This window comes from Chenopodium album, chromosome 10 (genome assembly GCF_948465745.1).
Source record: "Chenopodium album chromosome 10, dcCheAlbu1.1, whole genome shotgun sequence".
In the NCBI taxonomy this organism is placed as follows: Eukaryota; Viridiplantae; Streptophyta; class Magnoliopsida; order Caryophyllales; family Amaranthaceae; genus Chenopodium; species Chenopodium album.
The window spans coordinates 58,614,624-58,635,396 of NC_137843.1; the positions used below are offsets into that span (position 1 = coordinate 58,614,624).

Here is a 20,773-nt window from a genome sequence, read left to right on the forward strand (position 1 = left end):
CCCTTTTCTGATGGATTTCAGGGTGTTTTCGACGGAAATTTTCCGTCGGAAATGAGCTGTTTTCTAGTAGTGCACCCAACCAACTCGACTAGCCACCAACCAACTCGACCGGCCACCAATCAACTCGCACCACCACCCAACGAACCCACCAACAACCCAACCAGCCGACCAGCCAACGAACGAACCAAACCAACAACCCGACCACCACCCAACGAACCCACCCAATCAACTCGAACCACCACCCAACCAACACACCCAACCAACACGACCAACCGACCACAAACGAACCCTCCAACAAACCGAAACAACCACCTTACCACCTCCAACAAATCGAAACCCCAACAAACCACCACTAATTTAGATCTAAAACCCCAACAAATTAAACCACCACTAGTTTAGATCTGAAACCATAACTTTCCACCATCCAATTTCGATTTTGTAAAAGGGAAAAGAGGCGGCAACGACGACTTTGAAAAGGGAAAAGGAGGGGCGGCGACAGCGGCGAACTTGCGAGGGGAAATGGTCGGAGACTTGATCAGAATGGTGGTGGTGGTGCGATGGTTGTGAGAGAAGAGAGGATAGGGCTGCTGCTGGTGGTGGGTGAGAGGGAGGAGAAAGAAAATTGGTGATGTTGGTCGTGGATGTGGTTGAGACTTGAGAGGGAAGAGAGAGAAAAATTGGTGGTGGTGGTGGAGGATGTGGTTGTAGGGAGGAGAGAGAATGTGGCTTAGAGTTCTAATTATAGATAAATTAAAAAAGGGTTAAAAAGTTAATATGTTGTTTGTTGAAGTTAAGTAAAATTTAGTAAGGGTATAACTGTAAATTTACACTAAAAAATTTACTATATTAGGAAAGTTTTTTTTTGTTGCACATAATGTGTAGTTTCCGGTTTTGAAAATTGTTGCAGATTTTATGAAAATGAGGTAGTAGTTAGAATGTTATATGCAAGTATGAGAAGAATAGTACTATCAGTCTACCAATATTCCATATATTTATTCTTTGGACCATCAATTCAAATTAAAATGGGTCTATGTGGGACCTATTTCGTTTCGTTTTAATTAGAAGTACTCTATATTAAAATTTTTCATTACGTTCTAACCTAGGCTAATCAAAATTTGCACTTCATAATTTGAATTTCTCAAGATCGACCTATATAAGTTCATGTTGCCTGCCTATATGTGCATGTAGCTAACAAGTCGTGAGTATTTCCTAATTAGTAAAACACGTAAAAATACATGTGTTTATTATTACTCTTTATTTTAAATCTTTCTTACATCTATCACAACAAATAATTGATATGTACTACTACTCCTATTGTAATTTAGTACTGCCTATACTAAATATTTGAAAACATAAGTTTTTTTTTTTAAATAAATTGTTGGTCTTAATATATTAGAACAAAGAACATACTGTAGGGGCCGGGTGTGGAGATTATAATGAAGAGGTGTAAAGCAAGTATTTGATGGCTTGATGCTTGTATTGTCTTCGGTAGCAAATTAGAACAATTGGGGATTATTATTATGAATTTTTCGAAATATAAAAATACTTATTTTAAACGATCGTTGTAAAAACATCCTCCTTCCCTTTCAGAGTTCTTGTAGATGGTAACAAATCAAGGGCAATTATTGCTTCCAACTTCCAAGTTCAAATGGTATCACGTATTCACGTTCCCCAATCGCTCCATTTCATAAATGTCCAATACTTTTAAAGGTTGTACGTATATAATTGACATAGTTGAAGAATGAGGACGTACTATGAATACAACATGATAAGGAATAAGTGGACATTAGCTAAAGGTTGTACTACGCAAATCTACAATAGGCTCCAAATCTCGCACGTTTATTATTTGCTTTGTCACATCAATTTTAATAATATCTGAATTACGGATTATCTCTATCAAGTTTGTACGAAGTAATAATTATTATGGGGTAACAGCTATGCAAGACTAGTACATGATTCATGGAGTATACTGTTCAAAAATAGAGGGAAAAAAAACCTTTAATTTTATACTATTATCTCCGTTTTATATTATTTGTAACAATTTGACATAAAGTAGAGAAGAAAAATATTTAATGATTGCAAATAATATAAAACGGAGATAGTATTAGCTTGGTTTATAGTTTTGTTCGGCTAATTCGATCCTGATAAATTTGAATTTGTAAACACCATGAAGTACTTCAGCCGTAGAATTAGTACAGATGAAATCTTACAAATTTACCATGGATTAACAACTGCTCTCAATTATTATCATCGGTCATCATAAAATTAAAGAGGTAGGGCCAGATGCTTTATATATATAACACGTTGAAATGTTGCACAGGACCAAATCTATTTAATTTCGATCATTTTCTTTGGCCCTCTATATACATTACTGGTAAGTGGTAGACCCAATTACCTGTCTTCTATTTTTTAACACGTTTCATAGGAATGAGACTTTACAACGAGTAATGATGTGATCTCATACAATTCATACACCATAAAATAAAAAAATGAAAAAAAATTCTATTAGGTCTAGTTTATGACTTATGATTAAGTTGCACTTATAGTACGCGCCTAAAAAGCAAAATTTACAAACATTGGAGAAGATGAGGCTTACTTCTCTCTTTTCTTTCTTCTCTCTCCTCTCTCTTTTAGGGATTTAATTTTTTTTACTGTTTAGGTCGAAAATAGTCTAATTTCTTCGACCCTTTTTCTTTGATTTAATTCACTTATTTTTTATTGTTTTGTTTTGTTCTCTTCGTTTGTGAGTGTCTGTCCCAATTTTTTTTGGATTTTTCACAATTTTTTGGGATTTTGATTCTCACCTATGGATGAGAATTTTATTTTCAGGGTTTTAATAATAATTGAAAAGGTGATTTGGATTCATATGGGTTTACCCTAATATCAAAACAATTATATAAGATTGTAAAAGTTATGTTATTTTCTCTAAATCTGTTGTATACAAATCTTAACTATTATTATAGATGCCGTAGGGTTATTTAATAATGATAATATTCTTTTTCCTGTAAAAAAAATAAAAAAAAAGCAAAATTTAGGGGAAATAAGTTATTACGTGACTTCTAGCACTTTCTTTGAAAAATGTTAATTATGCCCCCCCCCCCCCCAAAAAAAAAAAAAAAAAAAAAAAAAAAAAAAAAAAAAAACCTAATTAAATACAAAATGTGAAGTGTAAAGATATATTTCTAATTGATCGAAATCTCAACATTCAAGTAGAGTGGCCTGGTGTAAGTGCATGAGTGCATCAATACATACTAAATTACTAACTAGTATTGGCTTGGGTAATTAATTAAATTAAGAGATGGTCTAAATTCAAAACCATACACACTACCGTTTAGGCGTTTAATGGAACAAGAGAGACAGATAAGTAAGCATATCATAGTTTTAAAAATGATTATGGAAAGTACATGGCACTCATAATAGTTTTCTACATTCATATCTTTTTTTTTTTGAAGCCTCTACATTCATATCTAGAACATGCTAATGAGCTGAGGTAATCATTTGCATTTAGGACTATTTGATAGTAGCTTATATCATAAACATTACACTAATCATGATTTTATAGCGGTCTTTTAAAAAATAACTACCATATTATTTTAATGATATATAATATGATCGATTTATTTTTTTACGTTATAAAATAGTCACTATTAGTCTTATAATATCTACAATATAAATATAAATTCTGAAAATTTTAATCCAATATAAATAGATATTTTTTGAGAAATTATAAAATAAGAATAAAAATTACATAAATAAAATTAAAAATTTGATAAATTAAAAAAAATATTGATAATACTATTTAATACTATTAATAAAACAATATAATTAATTACTTTGAAAAAATATGTCAATTATGAGCAATATAATCATTAAAACATTATGATAGTCATATTCCAAACAACTAATGTAAAATTTTCATTACACTAAGATGTGGCTCACTCAATGCAAATCGAATATGTGTTAAGAATTCGTCTGCTGAATAAAAAAAATCTACAATTATTGGACCAACATTGAAAAAATGAGGTTGAAATCAATTAAATTATTAAAGTGACATACTTTGACAATTGACAAATCTTATATTGCCTCCATTATATCTAACTGTCATAAAATTTTTAAGAAAGAAAGGGCTCTACTTAATAATTTAGCAGACCACTAACATTGTTATTATAAGGTCGTTTATATTATGAAAGTATATATTTAAATGAATCTACTAAGATCATATTTCATTTTATTAAAATTACGTAAAAATTACAATTAAATTATCGCAAGATAGCATGTAAATAGATAGTGTGAACCCAATTGTTACATTAAATAAATCGAGAAAATATATATTACTACTTTTCGTTACTAAAAGTTAATATTCTATTTTTTTGAGAAATTATCATTTAAATAAAATGAAGTATTACTGTATTAGAGTGGAGGGAGTACGTTGTTGCAATGATATGCACTACAACAATTAAGGTACTCCCCTTTTTTTCTTTTTTTTTTTATTTTATTATGGAACATTTTCACAGTTTGTTTCACAATGAAAATATACTACGCAATTTTAATTTATCTTTCTCCTCACACAATCTCGATAAAATACAAGTTTATAATCTTGATAAACAAATTTTTTTTTTTATCAAGGGGTGTATATATAAACTACATCTAACTTTTGGTTAAATGTTGTTTTCTTTCTTCTCCTTCAACCTTTTGGTATTTTCTGATTTTCTCTCTCCTTCTTTAACCTTTTGTTGTTTTCCCTCTCCTCAATCAACCTTCAATTTAAATGGTGCAAAATACCCCTCACTATGACTAGAACAAGTGACATATATGAAGGAAGAAAAGCTTACCTACCCTCTAGGGTTAACCGGTTAACCATGTTCGTTATTTTCACTTTGTATTTGGGTTTTCGTTGAGATGGTGGTACGAAGTCGAATTTAATGGAGGAAGAAAAACTCAGCTACCCTTCAGGGTTAACCATACCATTAATTTCTCCTTTTTTAAATAGAGTTTTCATTTAATTTCGCCAGCAGCGAAAATGGTGTCAATGGGACTTGGAAGAGCAGATGAAAGTGGGTAAAGATTGGAGAAAGAAAATTAAGGTGGGTGGGAAGAAAAAATATGAACAAGAGGAAGAAGAAGGTACGAGGAAGAAAATGAATAGTAGCGGCAAACGGTGAGTTAACGGTATTAACTCCAAAAATCTGTCTAACTTGTCATAGTGGCCCACAAACAGTAAAAATATATATTTTTTTAATCAAAAAATACAATTTTCAGTGCAACTAAAATGCCATTTGATAAACATAATTTGTTTATGAAGGTTATAAACTAGGGTTTTCTCTATAGTCTCCCATTCTCCCCTCTCTTTTATCTCATTCGTTATTATTAATTCTCTCTTACCACGTCATTTATCTTCAAATTAAATTAATGGGAAATTCTCAATGGTACTCTCCAATTTTATAAAATTCTCAATGGTGAACAAAGTTTTATGAAATTATGTTTGGTACTCACTCATTAACATTTCTAATTCAATGGTGACATTAATAATATAAGTATGCAATTATAAGCTAACCCTAGTTAATTAAAGGCATAATTACTAATATAACCCTATAAATTAAATAAAAAAACCCCAACCACCCCAATCCCAACCCACTGTCAGAGCCCCCCTCCTCTATCAGCGGCGACCGGCGCGACCCCCTATCCTTTCCTTCCCCCTAGCACCGGCGACCCTGTCCATGGCAACGACCTTCCTTTGACACCGAAGACCTTCCCCGATTCTCTCAGTTCTCCTTGCTTGGTTCCCTCTCGTTCCCCCCGATTTCCAGCCAGCCACTCACCCAAACCAAACTACACCAACACAAAACTCGAGGAGAGAGAAAAACCCTCAAAAAACCTTCAATCTCCTTCAATGGCAGCTTCCAGTAGCTGCTACGCTAAGGTTTTTCCCGCATTCGAGTGCCGTTCTAAGCCTTTCGCTACCTTGAAACCCGACATCCCTTCCTCAAACTCTGGTAAATAGGTGGGAGTTTGTTTTCTGGTACTAGCGATCGATCTTCGATGATCTTGCGATTTCTTAGGGTTTTATGGGTGGTGGTTAAGGTGGTGATAGAAGTGGTGGCACCGCAAAAAGAGAGAAAATGGTGGGGTCAACGCCGGCACCGGGATCGTGGGTAGGCAGGGCCGCAGGGGCTGGGCTAGGCTATTTTGGGTTGGGGGAGAGGGAATAATTGGGTGGGATTTTTTTATAAAATAGGGGTATTTTAGACATTCTCATTGCCCTCCCTTATGAAACATTAACCATGGTTAATATTTTCTTAAAATGCTTAACTAATGTTACCACTGAATTGGTTTTACAAATTATAGATTACCAACGATAATTTTATATTTTAGTGTTTACCATTGAGAAAAATAAAAACCTAATGAGTACCATTAAGAATTTTCCTAAATTAATTATTAACCTACACTTCTTCTTATTACTTTTCTATGAGTATTTTTCTATTCATAACAAACTTCACTTACATACGATAATATTACGTATATTAACATCAATCACCTAAAACTAAAATTCTTTGCTGGTCAATTGTATTAAAAAAAAAAATGGAGGTTGTGAGACTTGTGACGACATCATTAAACATTATTGAACGATAATTGACGGTCTACTAGATAACTAGATTAACGTACACTTGGCATTACATGTGCGGTCATTACATATATATCTCACGTTTTCGGATATGGAATCTCTCACTCAATTGGCACACGTGGGTAATTTAAAGATATTGAAATCCATAACTTTTTTTCTATATATATATATATTTATTTTAAATTTTTTATGGAGTAAGTTCCATTATACATCAAGGCTAATTTTTATATCTGGTTGCCTGACTGACTACACCGTATGGTCGGGGTTATATATTAAGGGATTTTTATTCTTATTATGGTATCACTTATTTAGGGGTTATTCGATTGGTCATAGATTACTTATTTAGGATTACTCAGTTGATTAGGGGTTACTCTCACACAGAAAATGCGCTAATCAACTGAGTAATAACTCCAGACTAAGTAACCCTTGATTGACTAAATAACCCCTAAATAACTAACCTTGTTCCTCGGTCACACGATGTGACCAGCAAAAAAAAAAAAAAAAAAAAAAAAAAAGCACCACAACCTCAAAGTTACAAAGTAAATACTCCATACTACAAATTATAAAGTAAAAGAATAGGGAAACAATTAATAATTCTTGTATTTATATGCTGTAAATTATATTACAAAAAAATCCTTATATGTTAAACATCTACCCAACAATTGTTAAATATTAAACTAAATATGTAGATTAGAGAGATAAATACACAACAATTGCTACATACTTACATATTAACTCCCTCCGTTTTTAAATACTTGGTCTATTTCTATTTTTCCACTATTCATTTGTCTTACTTTGACTAATGTTTGTAATTTATACATAAGAAAAAAATATAGTCTTTGTGGATACTTGTTGGAATCGTTTCAATGAAAAGATTATTAATTTTCAATTATTATAACTTATACTTTTTGATAATTAAAGATATTATTGATCAAAAATTAGTATCGGCATACGTGTCCAAGAGAAATGGAGTAAGTATTTAAAAACGGAGGGAGTAGCTTATAAAAAATTAAAAAGGTAGAGCTGGTCCAATAGTCTAACCAAAAAGATTTAGTAGAAAATCTGATAAAATCAATTTTAAGGGGATTGCATATATAAAGGTATAAAACAATAACAATCACAATCACAATGTTCATTTAATTTTCTTCATCAATAATAATAAGTTTTGCTCAAATAATTTTATGGCTGATGACATTATTGGCCATTACCTTTTGAATTGTTCTTGTGACCATTATAAAACATGGGATCACTTAATTAGCTTAACAAACTACTTCATATTTTATAACCTGATTGAGTTTGATCTTTATTGATTCACTAGTACATTTTGTTATATTCTAATCAAATTGATAATTTATTGCTTAAAATTTAATTTTACTAAATATTATAATATATGGTACGTGGAGGGAACTAGTTCTTAGGTTTTTGAATGTAAGATACAAGCATGTGAGAAACATGTTGATATCAGGTCCAAGCTTGTTCCATCATAAAGGTAGGTCCTTTATATGTAATTAATACAACGACCTACACCAATTCAACAATAATGTCACATTAAATTGGTGCCATGACTATGCTTCAATTCTTTTTTGTGATGCCAGTGTACGTAGGGCAAACAGCGAAAAGAGAGGGAAGGATTAGGATAGAGGAGAAGACAAAAGAGGCTTTGGGAAAAATGGGAGGGGTTAATTAGGGATGATAACATACTAGCTTAGCGATACTTAATAATTTACTCTTCAGGATGCCATTAATATTTTCGCATAACAATTATTTATTTATTTTTAAAAAAATCTCCTTCAGGATGAAATTGAAACAAATAATATATGGATGCCATTTATATTTTGCTTGATTTTACGACAGTTGTTTGAAAAATGACTATCATATTATTTTAATGATATGATATATAATATGATTGGTTCATTTATTTACGTTATAAAGTGGCCACAATTAGTCTTATAATACAACGTAAATATAAATTTTGAAAATTTTAATCCAATATAAAATAAATATTATTTGAGAAACTATAAAATAAGAATAAAAATTACATAAACGAAACTTAAAATTTGATAAATAAAAAAAAATGTTGATAATAATATTTAATACTATTAATAAAGTAATATAATTCATAATTAGACCCTGTTCATTTCACCTTACAAAAATAATATTAAGTAAAAATAATTTCAGTTTAGTAAAAATAAGTTTAGTTTAGTAAAATTCAATAATTGTAAAGAAAAAATACAATAGAAAATCAGTAAAAAAAAATAATAATAATTTCAATTCAGTACAAATAATTTCAGTTTAGTAAAATTAATTTCAGTTCAGTAAAAATAATTTCAGTTCAACAAAATAATTTCAGTTTAGTAAAAATAATTTCTATTCAGCATAATTAAGGTGAAGTGAACGAGGCTTTACTTGAAAAAAAATATGTCAATTGTGAACTATATAATCATTAAAATATTATGGTAGTCATATTTCAAACGAATACCGTAAAATTTTCATAATATTTTAGCATAACAATTATTTCTTTTGAAACAAATAATTTTAATTATTTTCCCTTGAGGATGAAATTGAAACAAATACTAAAGTCCCGTTCACCTTAAAAAAAATAATATTAAGTAAAAATAATTTCAGTTCAGCAAATATAATTTTGTTTCAGTATAAATAATTTCAGTTTGACAAAAATAAGGTGAAGTGAACGGGACCTAACAAATTAAATATGACACTCCCTTTTTTTTTTTTTTTTTTTTTTGAGAAAATATGACACTCCTTTAAATTAATTAATTGATGTCATATATATTATTGCTACATACTCGGTATATAGATAGATTATTACTCCGGATTGTATAATATAGTGGAATGACACATACAAGTTCAACCGACATGAACATATGACACTCCTTACAATGCAAATTACATTTTTTTTTTTTTTTGACGAGAATATTGTTAAAATAACTTCATACTCGCATTGTTGTGTACTTTTTTTTTTTTTTTTTTTTTTTGAAACCGTATTGTTGTGTACTCGATGCAAGCAAATTTGTTGAATTAGAATGTATGTCGTATATCCTTAATTAAAAACCATCCTTAAAAAAAAAATAAAAAAAATATGCATGCATGGAATTATTGAAATATATGTATATATAGTACTCGTAGTACTTGACTCCTTTAAGTTGAGACCAAAATAGAAGCTCTTGATTTAGTTAATCCAAAGCAAAAGCTCAATGCAAGTGTTACATTAGCCCAAAGCTCAAACTACATAATCATTCTCTTCTCTTCCCCCTTCTTGGTCCCTGTTTATTTTAGGTAATAACAAGCGTAACTGAGTAGAAAAAATGACTTCATTCTACTCAAATTAAACCAGAAGAAAATAAAAAAACAAATAACAAGGAAACAGTAGAAGCATGAAACTCAGTAGGGCATGGCGTAGTTCTTGATGGCAATCGGATACGCGGCGTCAACGAATTTGGCAACCGTCTTGAGAACATTTTTGGCAGTGACCTCGGACAGCCTTTTTTCTGATGGACTTCCAGGCCTGTTTGATGCACCACGGAACACTATGTGTGGAACTCCGTTTGCGATAGCAGTCTGCGACGTAAGTGTACATATAATAATGTTACGGACTATATAAATCAATGGTTATAACAATTATATCGAAAACTTGAACTCTAATTAATTCTACTCATACATATATGGAATCTTTTAATCGTACTTATTTTAATTACATGGTATCTTTGTATCAGTTGTATATTATTCTGGGTAGTTGAAAAATCACGTGGATATAGCCTAGTACGTACCTAATTAATTAATTATGACATAATTCAGATTGACTATTTTACACATTTTATTATTTTAACCTTAAATATTATATGGATGTCAATAGATAATCTATTTATCATGGTATATATTTAACGTTTATAAAATAGTACTCCCTCTATCCCTTTATTATATGCCTGTATTTCTTTTTTGGGTCATCAAAATTAAGTGTCTGTTTCTATTTATATGTTGTACTTTTTTACAATATTATTCTCTTTTTGATGATTTGTCACCCTTTTTCTTTTTCTTTTTTGTAGTTTAACATCTATTCTCAATACTTTCTCTCTCCTAACTCCCAACCACTTTTCTTTCTCTCTATCTCTCTCTAACTCCACATGTATATTTATACTCTCAATTATTAGTTTTAAGGAATCTTTAACTTTCTTAATTCTCGTGCAAAATGAGAAATAGGCATGTAATAAAGGAACGGAGGGAGTACCATCTACTAGAATGGACCATGCAGAAATTAATATTTATTTGTAATGAGGAAACTGACCGTGACAAAGGCGGCACTTTCGGTTTCCACGGCGGAGACACCAAGGATTTTGTTGAGGGCTTTAGCATAAGCATCGTTCAACAAGTAAACATCAGCCGATCCAATTTTAATGTCGGGACCGATGTGGACCGTAGGACGCTCACCGTAATTGATTTCAGATGCAAGCTTAACCCAGTCGGAGTGGACGTTAATAAACAAAGCTTTCTTCTGCTTTGAGCTTGTTGGTGTGTAAATCGGTGTCGATTGGTACTCAATACTGGCCAATGCATTTGCTCCCGCTTCGGGTAAATTGTAGTCTCCAAAACTCAAACTTTTTGCAGCCATCATTGACTTGTCCTCCTCAGACTCGTACTTCTGCGTGCAATCATATAAAATAGACTCTTGCAAATTAGTTAAATATAGACAAAATTTAAAAAAATAATGCACATGTGAGTTGTTCCACGTGATAATCAAACATCCATATAAGACGAATGACAAGGTTTACTTTGATCTATTTATTGTCAAATGATTCTATGACAGAATCATACTAGCCTTTCAAATGATTAAAACAAATTAGATTATGTAGCGATCAATGATGTAAAATTAAATAACGGACTAACACGAAAAACAAAAAGCCCGTATCTCATCCATTCATTAATCCAAACGTTAACATAAACCTAACAAAAACATCGCATCTAATTAGCAAATATATATATATATATATATATTTATCAAAGATAGCATGGCATGTATCCAAAGGTAATAAGACAGCTCGATTTATATAGTTAAATTCTAAGTTTCTTTGTTAGTCATCAAATTCGATGAGATTAGTTGATGTTTAGAAATTAATAGGATGATGAAGTACCGACCTGCCACGTCCATGAACCAGTGTAAGCGACTTGTGTAGGCACAAGAACATCAGTAATGAACACCTTGTTGCTTACAGTTGCAGATGCTCCATAGTTGATGATCCCCGAGATACGGAATGTATCTATGAGAATTTGCACGGTCACTCCTACATTGGCCTAAGTTTTCAATCATCAACATTAGTTAGTAATTTCGTAAAGGAGAATGTACTTAATTATAATCTTAATTATATGTATATGAAACCGAAGATGTATATAAAGAATTCCATATTTTCTCACCAATGGCTCCCCAGCTATAACATAGATTGCTGGAACGTCATTGAACTTCCCGATGTTGTATTTTCTTCCTGCATATTTATGCAATTTAATTAAAATACAAAGGTGAATCAATTTAAAATAAAGAGCAAGAAAAAAAAATTAAATATATTTAGATCTTAAGATATAATGTTCCAAGTTTTATGTTCAATACGATATAATATATATGTAGGTTAACCAATTTAATTTACTTATCGAAAGGCCAGAGAGGGAAGCGTACCGGAAATAGTTAGGGAAGGGACAGATTGGTGAGGGGTGAAATAAGTTGAGTTTTTAAGGAATTTCTCATCTCTTCCACTAGAGATGACCAGCCCTAAAAAAGGGCCGGATTCAATGTTAATCCTTTGAACAACACTAAAGAGAGGGTGGTCAACGTTCAATTGCGTGGATTCGGGCACCAAAACAAGGAGCCCTAGCACCAACACTGCCAATTTCACTCCCCACATCTCACTAGCCATAGAGACACTCTTTTTTTGTTCACAAGCTAAGACTAATAATTTAGTGTTAAGGATATAGAAGAAGTATTGGTTGTGTGATGAACTTTGGTGCAATCCTAAGTGCCCTTATATAGACTGTTGAGATGAGTGATGTACTTAATCATCTATGCATGAATGGATGACAATTATTCATCTCTCTCAATCAGTGAAGGGAAATAATTACCTCAAGGTAACAATCCCCAAGGTAGTAAAAGATAAGAACTTCCCAAAAAAGGCAATTTGATGCTTCCTGCATTCTCAAACAATCACAATAAGCCAATGCACAAATTTACCCTTAATTATATGCAATTTTGTGCAAAAAAAATTATTATTATTATTTTTTTTTTTTTTTTTTTTTTTTTTTGAAAATACACATTAAAATCGATCAAACAACATATTACTACACATTTACATGTAAAAAAAGTATATAGTCATAAAAATAGTACTTAAGTCAATGTTGCGAGTATCATTTCATTATAGTACTTCCTTCATTTTATTATATCAAATTATGAAACAAGATTACACTTTTCAAAACACAATTTAAACATAAATAAATAACTTTAATTATATAACAATCTAATATATATATATATATATATATATATATATATATATATATATATAAAGGGGAGTTTTTCCTAGAGGTTTTAGAGAGCCATGTAGGATTTTGTTATTTTAAAAAAAAAATAGAGCGTCACATATTTATGTGTGCCACGTAGGATGAAATAAAAACAATAAAATGAAAAATTAAAATTATCATACTAATCTAATGATTTATCTAAGTATTTCAAATAAAATATGTTAATCCTTTAAAAATTTATTAATTCTATCCTACCATTATCTTTCTACGGTTCAAAGAACTATACCAAAAAAAATAATAAAATAAAATAAAATAAAATGAAAAATTAAAATTATCATACTAATCTAATGATTTATCTAATTATTTCAAATAAAATATGTTAATCCTTTTAACAAGTATATTTTATGGAATTTCAAAAAAGTGATATTAAAAAAAACATAATTACAAAAAATCATAATATATGATTATTGTTATCCCAAATATCCAAAATCACGTAAAAAATGTAATATGTATAAAAACAAAAAATAAATAAAAAAAATTATTCATATAGATAATAACTAAAAAAATGATAAAATTTTAAATTAACAAGATAAATTACCATGACATATTCATGTGATTGATGTCCTTAATAAAAACAACATTGATATGGATAACAATTAAAAAGGATTTTATAAAGAATGATAAGATTTATGTAGAGAAGATATGATATATTGTATTTCCTTATAAATAGGCCTTAATTTAATTCACAATACATAGAAAAATATTAATTGTTTCTTTTCATAGTCGGAGATCCCAAGATTCATGGCTACACAAAGTGAAATTTATAATACGGATGCAATATTTATAATACCTTCGAGGATGCAATGGTAAACAAAGATACAACTAAGGTTGGAGATGGAAAAAAATTAATCTTGTCACCGTCATTGATCGGAGGCACAAGAAATATGTACCAGAATTACAAAGAAACGATATACTCTACACACTACATATTTAGGGCTGAAAAAGGGAATAGGATAATCTTGTCAGCGTCATTCACAGGAGACACAAGATACATAAATCAAAACTACAAAAAAAAGAGAATAGAGTACTCTGCATAGATGTGTAGAAGAGAGAATTCTATTTGAAGCACACATTGGTTTTTTTTTTTTGTTTTTTTTTATTTTTGTTAATATAATAATAATAAATGTCGAAATAAATCTAAAAATTAAAAATAAAGCCGTGCAACGCACGGGCTTCACACCTAGTTATAATAATACGGATGGAATATGCTCTTTTTTTTTTTTTTGAAAAATCTTTGTTAAGAGTTTGCCTATTGAATAAACAAAATATAAATCTACAATTATTAGATAACTGAAAAAGTATTGTTGAATTAAATTATTGACAAAAACTCCATTTGTCCTAATTTAAATGAATGATTTCATTCAACGCAAATTTTAAGTAAAAATGGATCTAGTTTGGAAGAAAGATAGAGAAAATTATCAAAAATGGTAATATTACAACTATTATTATGATGACAAGAGTAAAAAATATGTGCGACTTAATATACAGAAAAGTTCTCTTTGAGCTTTGCAACTCCATTCCATTTCATTAATGTTCAAGTTTATACTCCATGCTTCTTTTTTTTTTGAAGGGTTATACTCCATGCTTATTACTCCTTTCATTTATATAATCCTTCTCGTTTTAATATTTTTTAAATATAAATAATCACGGTCTAATTGGGAAGAAATTCTAGAGAGGTAGTTAGTGACTAAGTGGTAGTGCTCAATCAAGAGTGAAGACAAGTGAGGCAGTGACAAGATAAGACATTAACGAGCGATAATTGAGGAATGGTACTTAAATGTACACATGGCATTATTAGTATGTGTGGTCGTTACATATTTCTCTCAGAAATTATTTGTATGATTGGTATTAGAATCTCATACTCAATTGGCTCACGTGGATAAATTACAATTATATTTTATTCTATATATTATTTTTATTTATAAAATTGTCAATTTTTTCAATTCAATCAATTTTATCAAGGTTAGATTAGGGACTTTAGGGTACTAGGTCATCTAAACGTCTAGGTTCATTACGAATGTCTACTACAGTGTATCTTAAATACGGATTAATGATTAAAATATTGCTTTGATGCATGAGAATAAAACCCCTTTCACTTAACTGCTCTTGAAATTTTTTTAGACAAAATAAATAAATACGAGTAAATAAATAAAAATAAAAATAAATTTGAGCGCCTAAGCTAACCTTATTATTTTTTAATTAAATTTTTATTATATATATCAAATTTTATAAGTTAATAAATTAAAGAAAACTAAAGATATTAATTATCTTTGATTCTTTGTAAAAGAAAGTGATGTATTTATTTTGACACAAAGAAAGTAAGTGAATTTTTGTACGATTTTATTTCAAATTATTATCCATACGAAATGAATCCAGTTTAGGTATACGTACCGGAGTCTTTCCTCTACTCCTACCATCCAATTCAAATGTCTCAATAAATAGCTAATAGTACATAAGAGGATGGACGACTATTCAACGCATGCAATGAATCCAAATTATAGGAATTACATATGTCATAAAAACATAAATCGGAAAAACTTTTTGTGTTCAACTGATAAATCTACTCCATATAATACAACATTGTGCACAATCACATTTATTCTACACTGATTGTACGCAAATTGTCGAGTTTAAACATTTATCTATATATCCTTTAAAAAGTCATTTAGCAAAAAAATGTACTGTTTATATGCATGCAACAATATAGTATGGACTAATGCTTTTCTTTCAATCCTTTAATTTGAGACCAACATGGAAGTTCTTTATTTATTTAGTTTAAAGCAAAAGCTTATAGTATTACAACACTACAACATATGTAAAATAGCTTAAAGCACAAATAACATAATCTTTCTCTTCCCCTCTTTTGGCCCTTGTTTATTTTAGCTAATAACAAGATATTTATATATGATCATGAGCAGAAAAAACACCTTCATTCTACTCAGAACGTAACAACAGATATATAAAACTTAATTGACCATGGCGTCGTTCTTGACAGTAGTTGGAAACGCGGCGGCATCAACAAATGTGGCAACCGTCTTCAGAACATTTCTGGCAGTCCTTCTAGATAAACTAGGCCTTTTTGGGACTCCAGGCATGCTTGATGTACCGCGGAACACTATGTGTGGAATTCCGTTTGCAATTGCAGTCTGCAACGTAACCCGCCCGTGCAAAGTGTTAAATGATAAATTCGATTTTGTTTTTAGGAAAATGATAAACATAGTCTTTAGCTTTTAAGGCTATATATAAGAAACTAAAAAAGGAAATGTTGATGATAAACTAACATTAATCACTATGATCTATGCGTGATTTTGTTATGAGTTCTCAACTTAATTCAATTTTAAAAAGTATATTTAATGGTTTTACATAGTCTTAAGTATTACATATATAATTACTCTTCTTTTTAATCGTACATTACATTTCGATGGAGTTTATTTTTTTTATTTTATTTTTTGAAAGAAAAGAATGCATAGATGAATTGTTAAAGTTTACAAAAGTAGGATTAGCTGGGACTGTCACCAGCAAAATGGTTATACATAATCTTAAGGGTTACATACATATATCATTACTCTTCTTTTTAATACGAGTAGTACATTTAAATTATATGGTGTATTTGCATGAACTACAAGTAAACTACTTCAAATTAAAATAAAATCAATTACTAGATAAAACCTTGTATTAATCATGACATATTTTATATCGTGTTGACTCGAATGAACGATACAAGAGGGGAGTAAATTGTATTGTAGAGGAACTTGAGTAATTTTTGCGGAATTTGTAAAATAAACTTAAAAAAAAACTTAAACTGCAAAGAGAGATTTTTACGAGGAAAACTTCTTGGCCCTAATCAAGAAGAAAAACCTCGACCACAAGGGATTTTAAATTCAACTCTTAATTATAATAGGGCAAACAACCTATTTTAAACTAAGACACTAACCAAAGTTCCTCAACGAACTTGATTTCCCTTCAACTGATCCTTCAACCAGTTGAACTCTCTAACTCTTTCTCTCTTTCTCTTTACTTCACTCAAAGTAAAACACACTTTAAAGTTTACCCAAATTCTAACCCAATATAACTCAAGATTAAACTCTAATGCTAAGTACTAAAACACTCAAGGACTTAAGTGGATTATGACTCTTTTCGAAAACTTAAATCTTGCAATGCTCAAGTATATCTTTCTCAACAGAAAACCAAGCCTATTTATAGAAGATAAAGGAAGAGAAAACTGTCGTCGCTCAATCTCCACTAAGTCACAACTTCCTCAAAACTAGGAAGTGCAAGTAGTGGGATCTTGGGCAGCAAGCAAAACCGAACTTACAGGGAGTGGTTTTACTGCTTCCCTAATTTTCTCAACTTCTTTGACAAGGTAAAACACACGTTTAAAACTATTTTCCAAAAACAGATTTTCCAAAAGATAAGCTTTAATAAAAACAGAAAATCTCTTAACTCAAAAAGATATTTTATACAAAAAGATATTTCACGAAATTATTTTCAAAATAAGATAACCAAGTTAAGATATGGAAAATAAAACTTTATCATATAAAATAAAATCCACTTAAGTCCTATTAATCATCAAAGTACTTTTTTTTTGAAATCTATCATCAAAGTATTTGGCATAAACATAAGAAGCCTAAAATACAAAATAAATTAGACTTCTTGAACTCTCTTTGAAGCTTCGACTCTGGAGTTTCAGTTCCTCGCTCAAGGAACTCGTCTTTTGGTTGTCTTCTTTATCCTTCTTTAGCAGACTTAGACCTTGTTTCATGCTCTTTTCTTACTCCAAAAACTCGTAGCATACAACTTGATTCAACTAAGAACGTATCATCAATCATAGCTAAAATAGAAAGTTAAACTATTATAAATCTGCTTAGGTTCTTTTGAGTCATCGTCCAAACTTAGGGTCAACATATCGACTATATATGAATTATTTTTTAACCCAATATAAATATTGTATCTACGTCTATATATATATATATATATATATATATATATCGATTTATCGTGGTAATTAGGGGCATGCAAAAACGAACACTAAATTTTAGTGAGGAAACTGACCGTGACAACGGCTGCGCTGTGGGTATCTACGGCGGAGATGCGGAGTTGTTCTCTGAGGACTTTTGCATAAGCAGAGTTTAACAAGTAAACATCAGAAGTACCGACTGCAACATCGTGACCGGTGTGAACTTTAAAACCCGTCGTGTCGTAATTGATTCTAGATGCAAGCTCAACCCATCTACGGTAGACTTCAATAAACATGAATTTCATGGGACCTGAGCTTGTTTGCGTGTAGACTGACGTTGGTTGGTACTCAATATTGGCTAATGCATTGTCTCCCGCTCTTGGCAAATTGTAGTCTCCAAAGATCAAACCTGGTTTCACCACCACCGATCCGTAGCTCTACAATCGTATTTAACAAAGAGGGAGCCCTAGTTAATTTTAGAGATTAACATTTCAATTTATCTCCTCTCACAACTTTATGCATTGATTTCTGTGTCACTTTGTTATTTTTTATTTTAATCATATAAAATAAAAAAAAATGATTAAATTGTGAGAGGAGATATATTCACATATTTATCTCAAGAAGAAACTTGAATTTACCCTTCAACAAACTTTTTTTTGAGGAAAACCCTTCAACAAACTCATGATATGTCAATTAACATATATAGGTGAAAATTTTACATATATACTTGAAAATTTTACATTTTAAATGACTACCACTATACATAGTTTTCATTGGCCAATAATTACTAATTAGATTAATAGATAGCTAGATTTATGTTGTTATTTTGGACATTAAACTTGGTTAATGTTTGGAAGATTTAGAACGAAATACCGACATGCCACTTCAATGAACCGGTGAAGATGACTTCTGTGGGCACAACAACATCTCCGATGGACACCTTGCGGGTTACAGTTGCAGCAGATCCATAGTGTACAATACCAAAGAGAGGGAATAAATCTATAAGAAGTTGCACTGTCGCTCCTACATTTGCCTAAGTTTTCAATCACCCAAAAATTGTTAGTAATTTAGTATAGATAATAATCGTAGTACGTATGTAGTTACATGTAATATATATGAAACCCGAAAATTTATAAATATATATAGGAAAAAAAAAAAAAAAAAAAAGGGGGGTTGCCAAATTTTCTCACCAATGGGTCCCCTGCAAGAACATAGACGGTTGGTACGCCTTGGAACCTCCCAAAGTTGAATTTTCTTCCTGCATAAGAAATTTAAAATACAAAAAAGTAAAGAACAAGAAAATAATATATTTTTAAACAACAGTATAATACATTGTCTGATCTTAAGATACGTAGTATTTAAATTCAAAGTATTATAATTTTTTACAGTTATAATAACCTATTAAAGTACGTGTTTGAAGTTTGAAAGAATGAAAGGCCAGAGAGGGAAGAAGTACCGGAAATAGTGAGGGAAGGAAAAAGTTTGTGAGGGGTGAAATAAGTAGAGTTTGTAAGGATGTTCTCATCTCTACCACTAGAGATGACTAGCCCTAAATATGGGCCGAATTCCAGGTTAAGCTTTTGGACAACACTATGGAGAGGGTGATCAATGCGCAATTGTGTGGATTCGGGAACCAAAACTAGAAGCCCCAGCACCAACACTCCCAATTTCACTCCCCACATCTTGCTAGCAAAAGAGAAATTTTTTGTTCAAGCTGAGATTGATCAAGGGTTAAGGTATTAGAAAAAGAATTTCTTGTGTGATGAACTTTGGTGCAATCCTATATAAGTTCCTTTATATAGGCTATTGAGATGCAAGTGAGGTACGTAATGTTGTCCTCTATGCATGAATGGACGACAATAATTCATCTCTCTATCTCATTCTAAACGTTTTTTTTTCTCCAAAATTAAACATGATTATTATATCAAAAAAAAAAAAAAAAAAAAAAAACCAAATCATCAGGCGGAACTTTTAAGTTAGAGATGGGGGGAGCAATCAATATTACTCCCTCCATCCCCTTTTGATAGTCCTGGACAAATTTTAGTCCTAAAATATTCACGCCGTTTGCTTTTTCTAACAAACATTAATATTAAATTTTACCAAAATTCCCTCCAATTTGCAACAATATTTGTGCAAATTTAACTCTCATGTAAATTTTGTTTTTCCATATATTTTTATTACTTTTTCTCTCTACTTTTTTGCATACCCAATGTCCATTTATTTTTTCAATGTACTTTAACTATTCTTATTTGTATTTATTAATTCCCGTGAAAAATGCCCATAAAGAACTATCAAAAGGGGACGGAGGGAGTATATATTAAAAGCCTTTCTAAATAAATTACGTACCACGTGACACTCTCTCCTATTTGTTTCCCATTTTTTGTCATCAATTAATAATTTTAAAAAAAAAAATTTATCCATACAAGATTTGAACATGTAACTTGAATTCCAACACTACATGTCTTACCTTCAATCTATGTCATAGTTTGTGTTATTTTTTCAAAACCAAATATAAATATGTAGTTAATGAATATGTGAAATACAATTTAAATTAAAGAAGATTGAGTCATAAATTTAATACTCCCTCCGTTCCTATTTATTAGTCACACTTTGATTTT

The 20,773-nt window shown here is 30.6% G+C and overlaps 1 protein-coding gene across 1 annotated transcript; it reads right to left on the bottom strand.

Annotated features, from left to right (window-relative positions):
• Nucleotides 1-16,164: 16,164 nt before the first annotated feature.
• Nucleotides 16,165-20,542, bottom strand: LOC145565570 (bark storage protein A-like). Its single transcript, XM_081625530.1, has 6 exons — nucleotides 20,502-20,542; nucleotides 19,612-19,841; nucleotides 19,346-19,413; nucleotides 19,029-19,188; nucleotides 18,251-18,564; nucleotides 16,165-16,344 (listed from the first exon to the last, which is right to left on the bottom strand). The coding sequence occupies exons 1-6, from the start codon at nucleotides 20,540-20,542 to the stop codon at nucleotides 16,165-16,167; spliced, it is 993 nt and encodes a 330-aa protein (XP_081481656.1).
• Nucleotides 20,543-20,773: the final 231 nt, after the last annotated feature.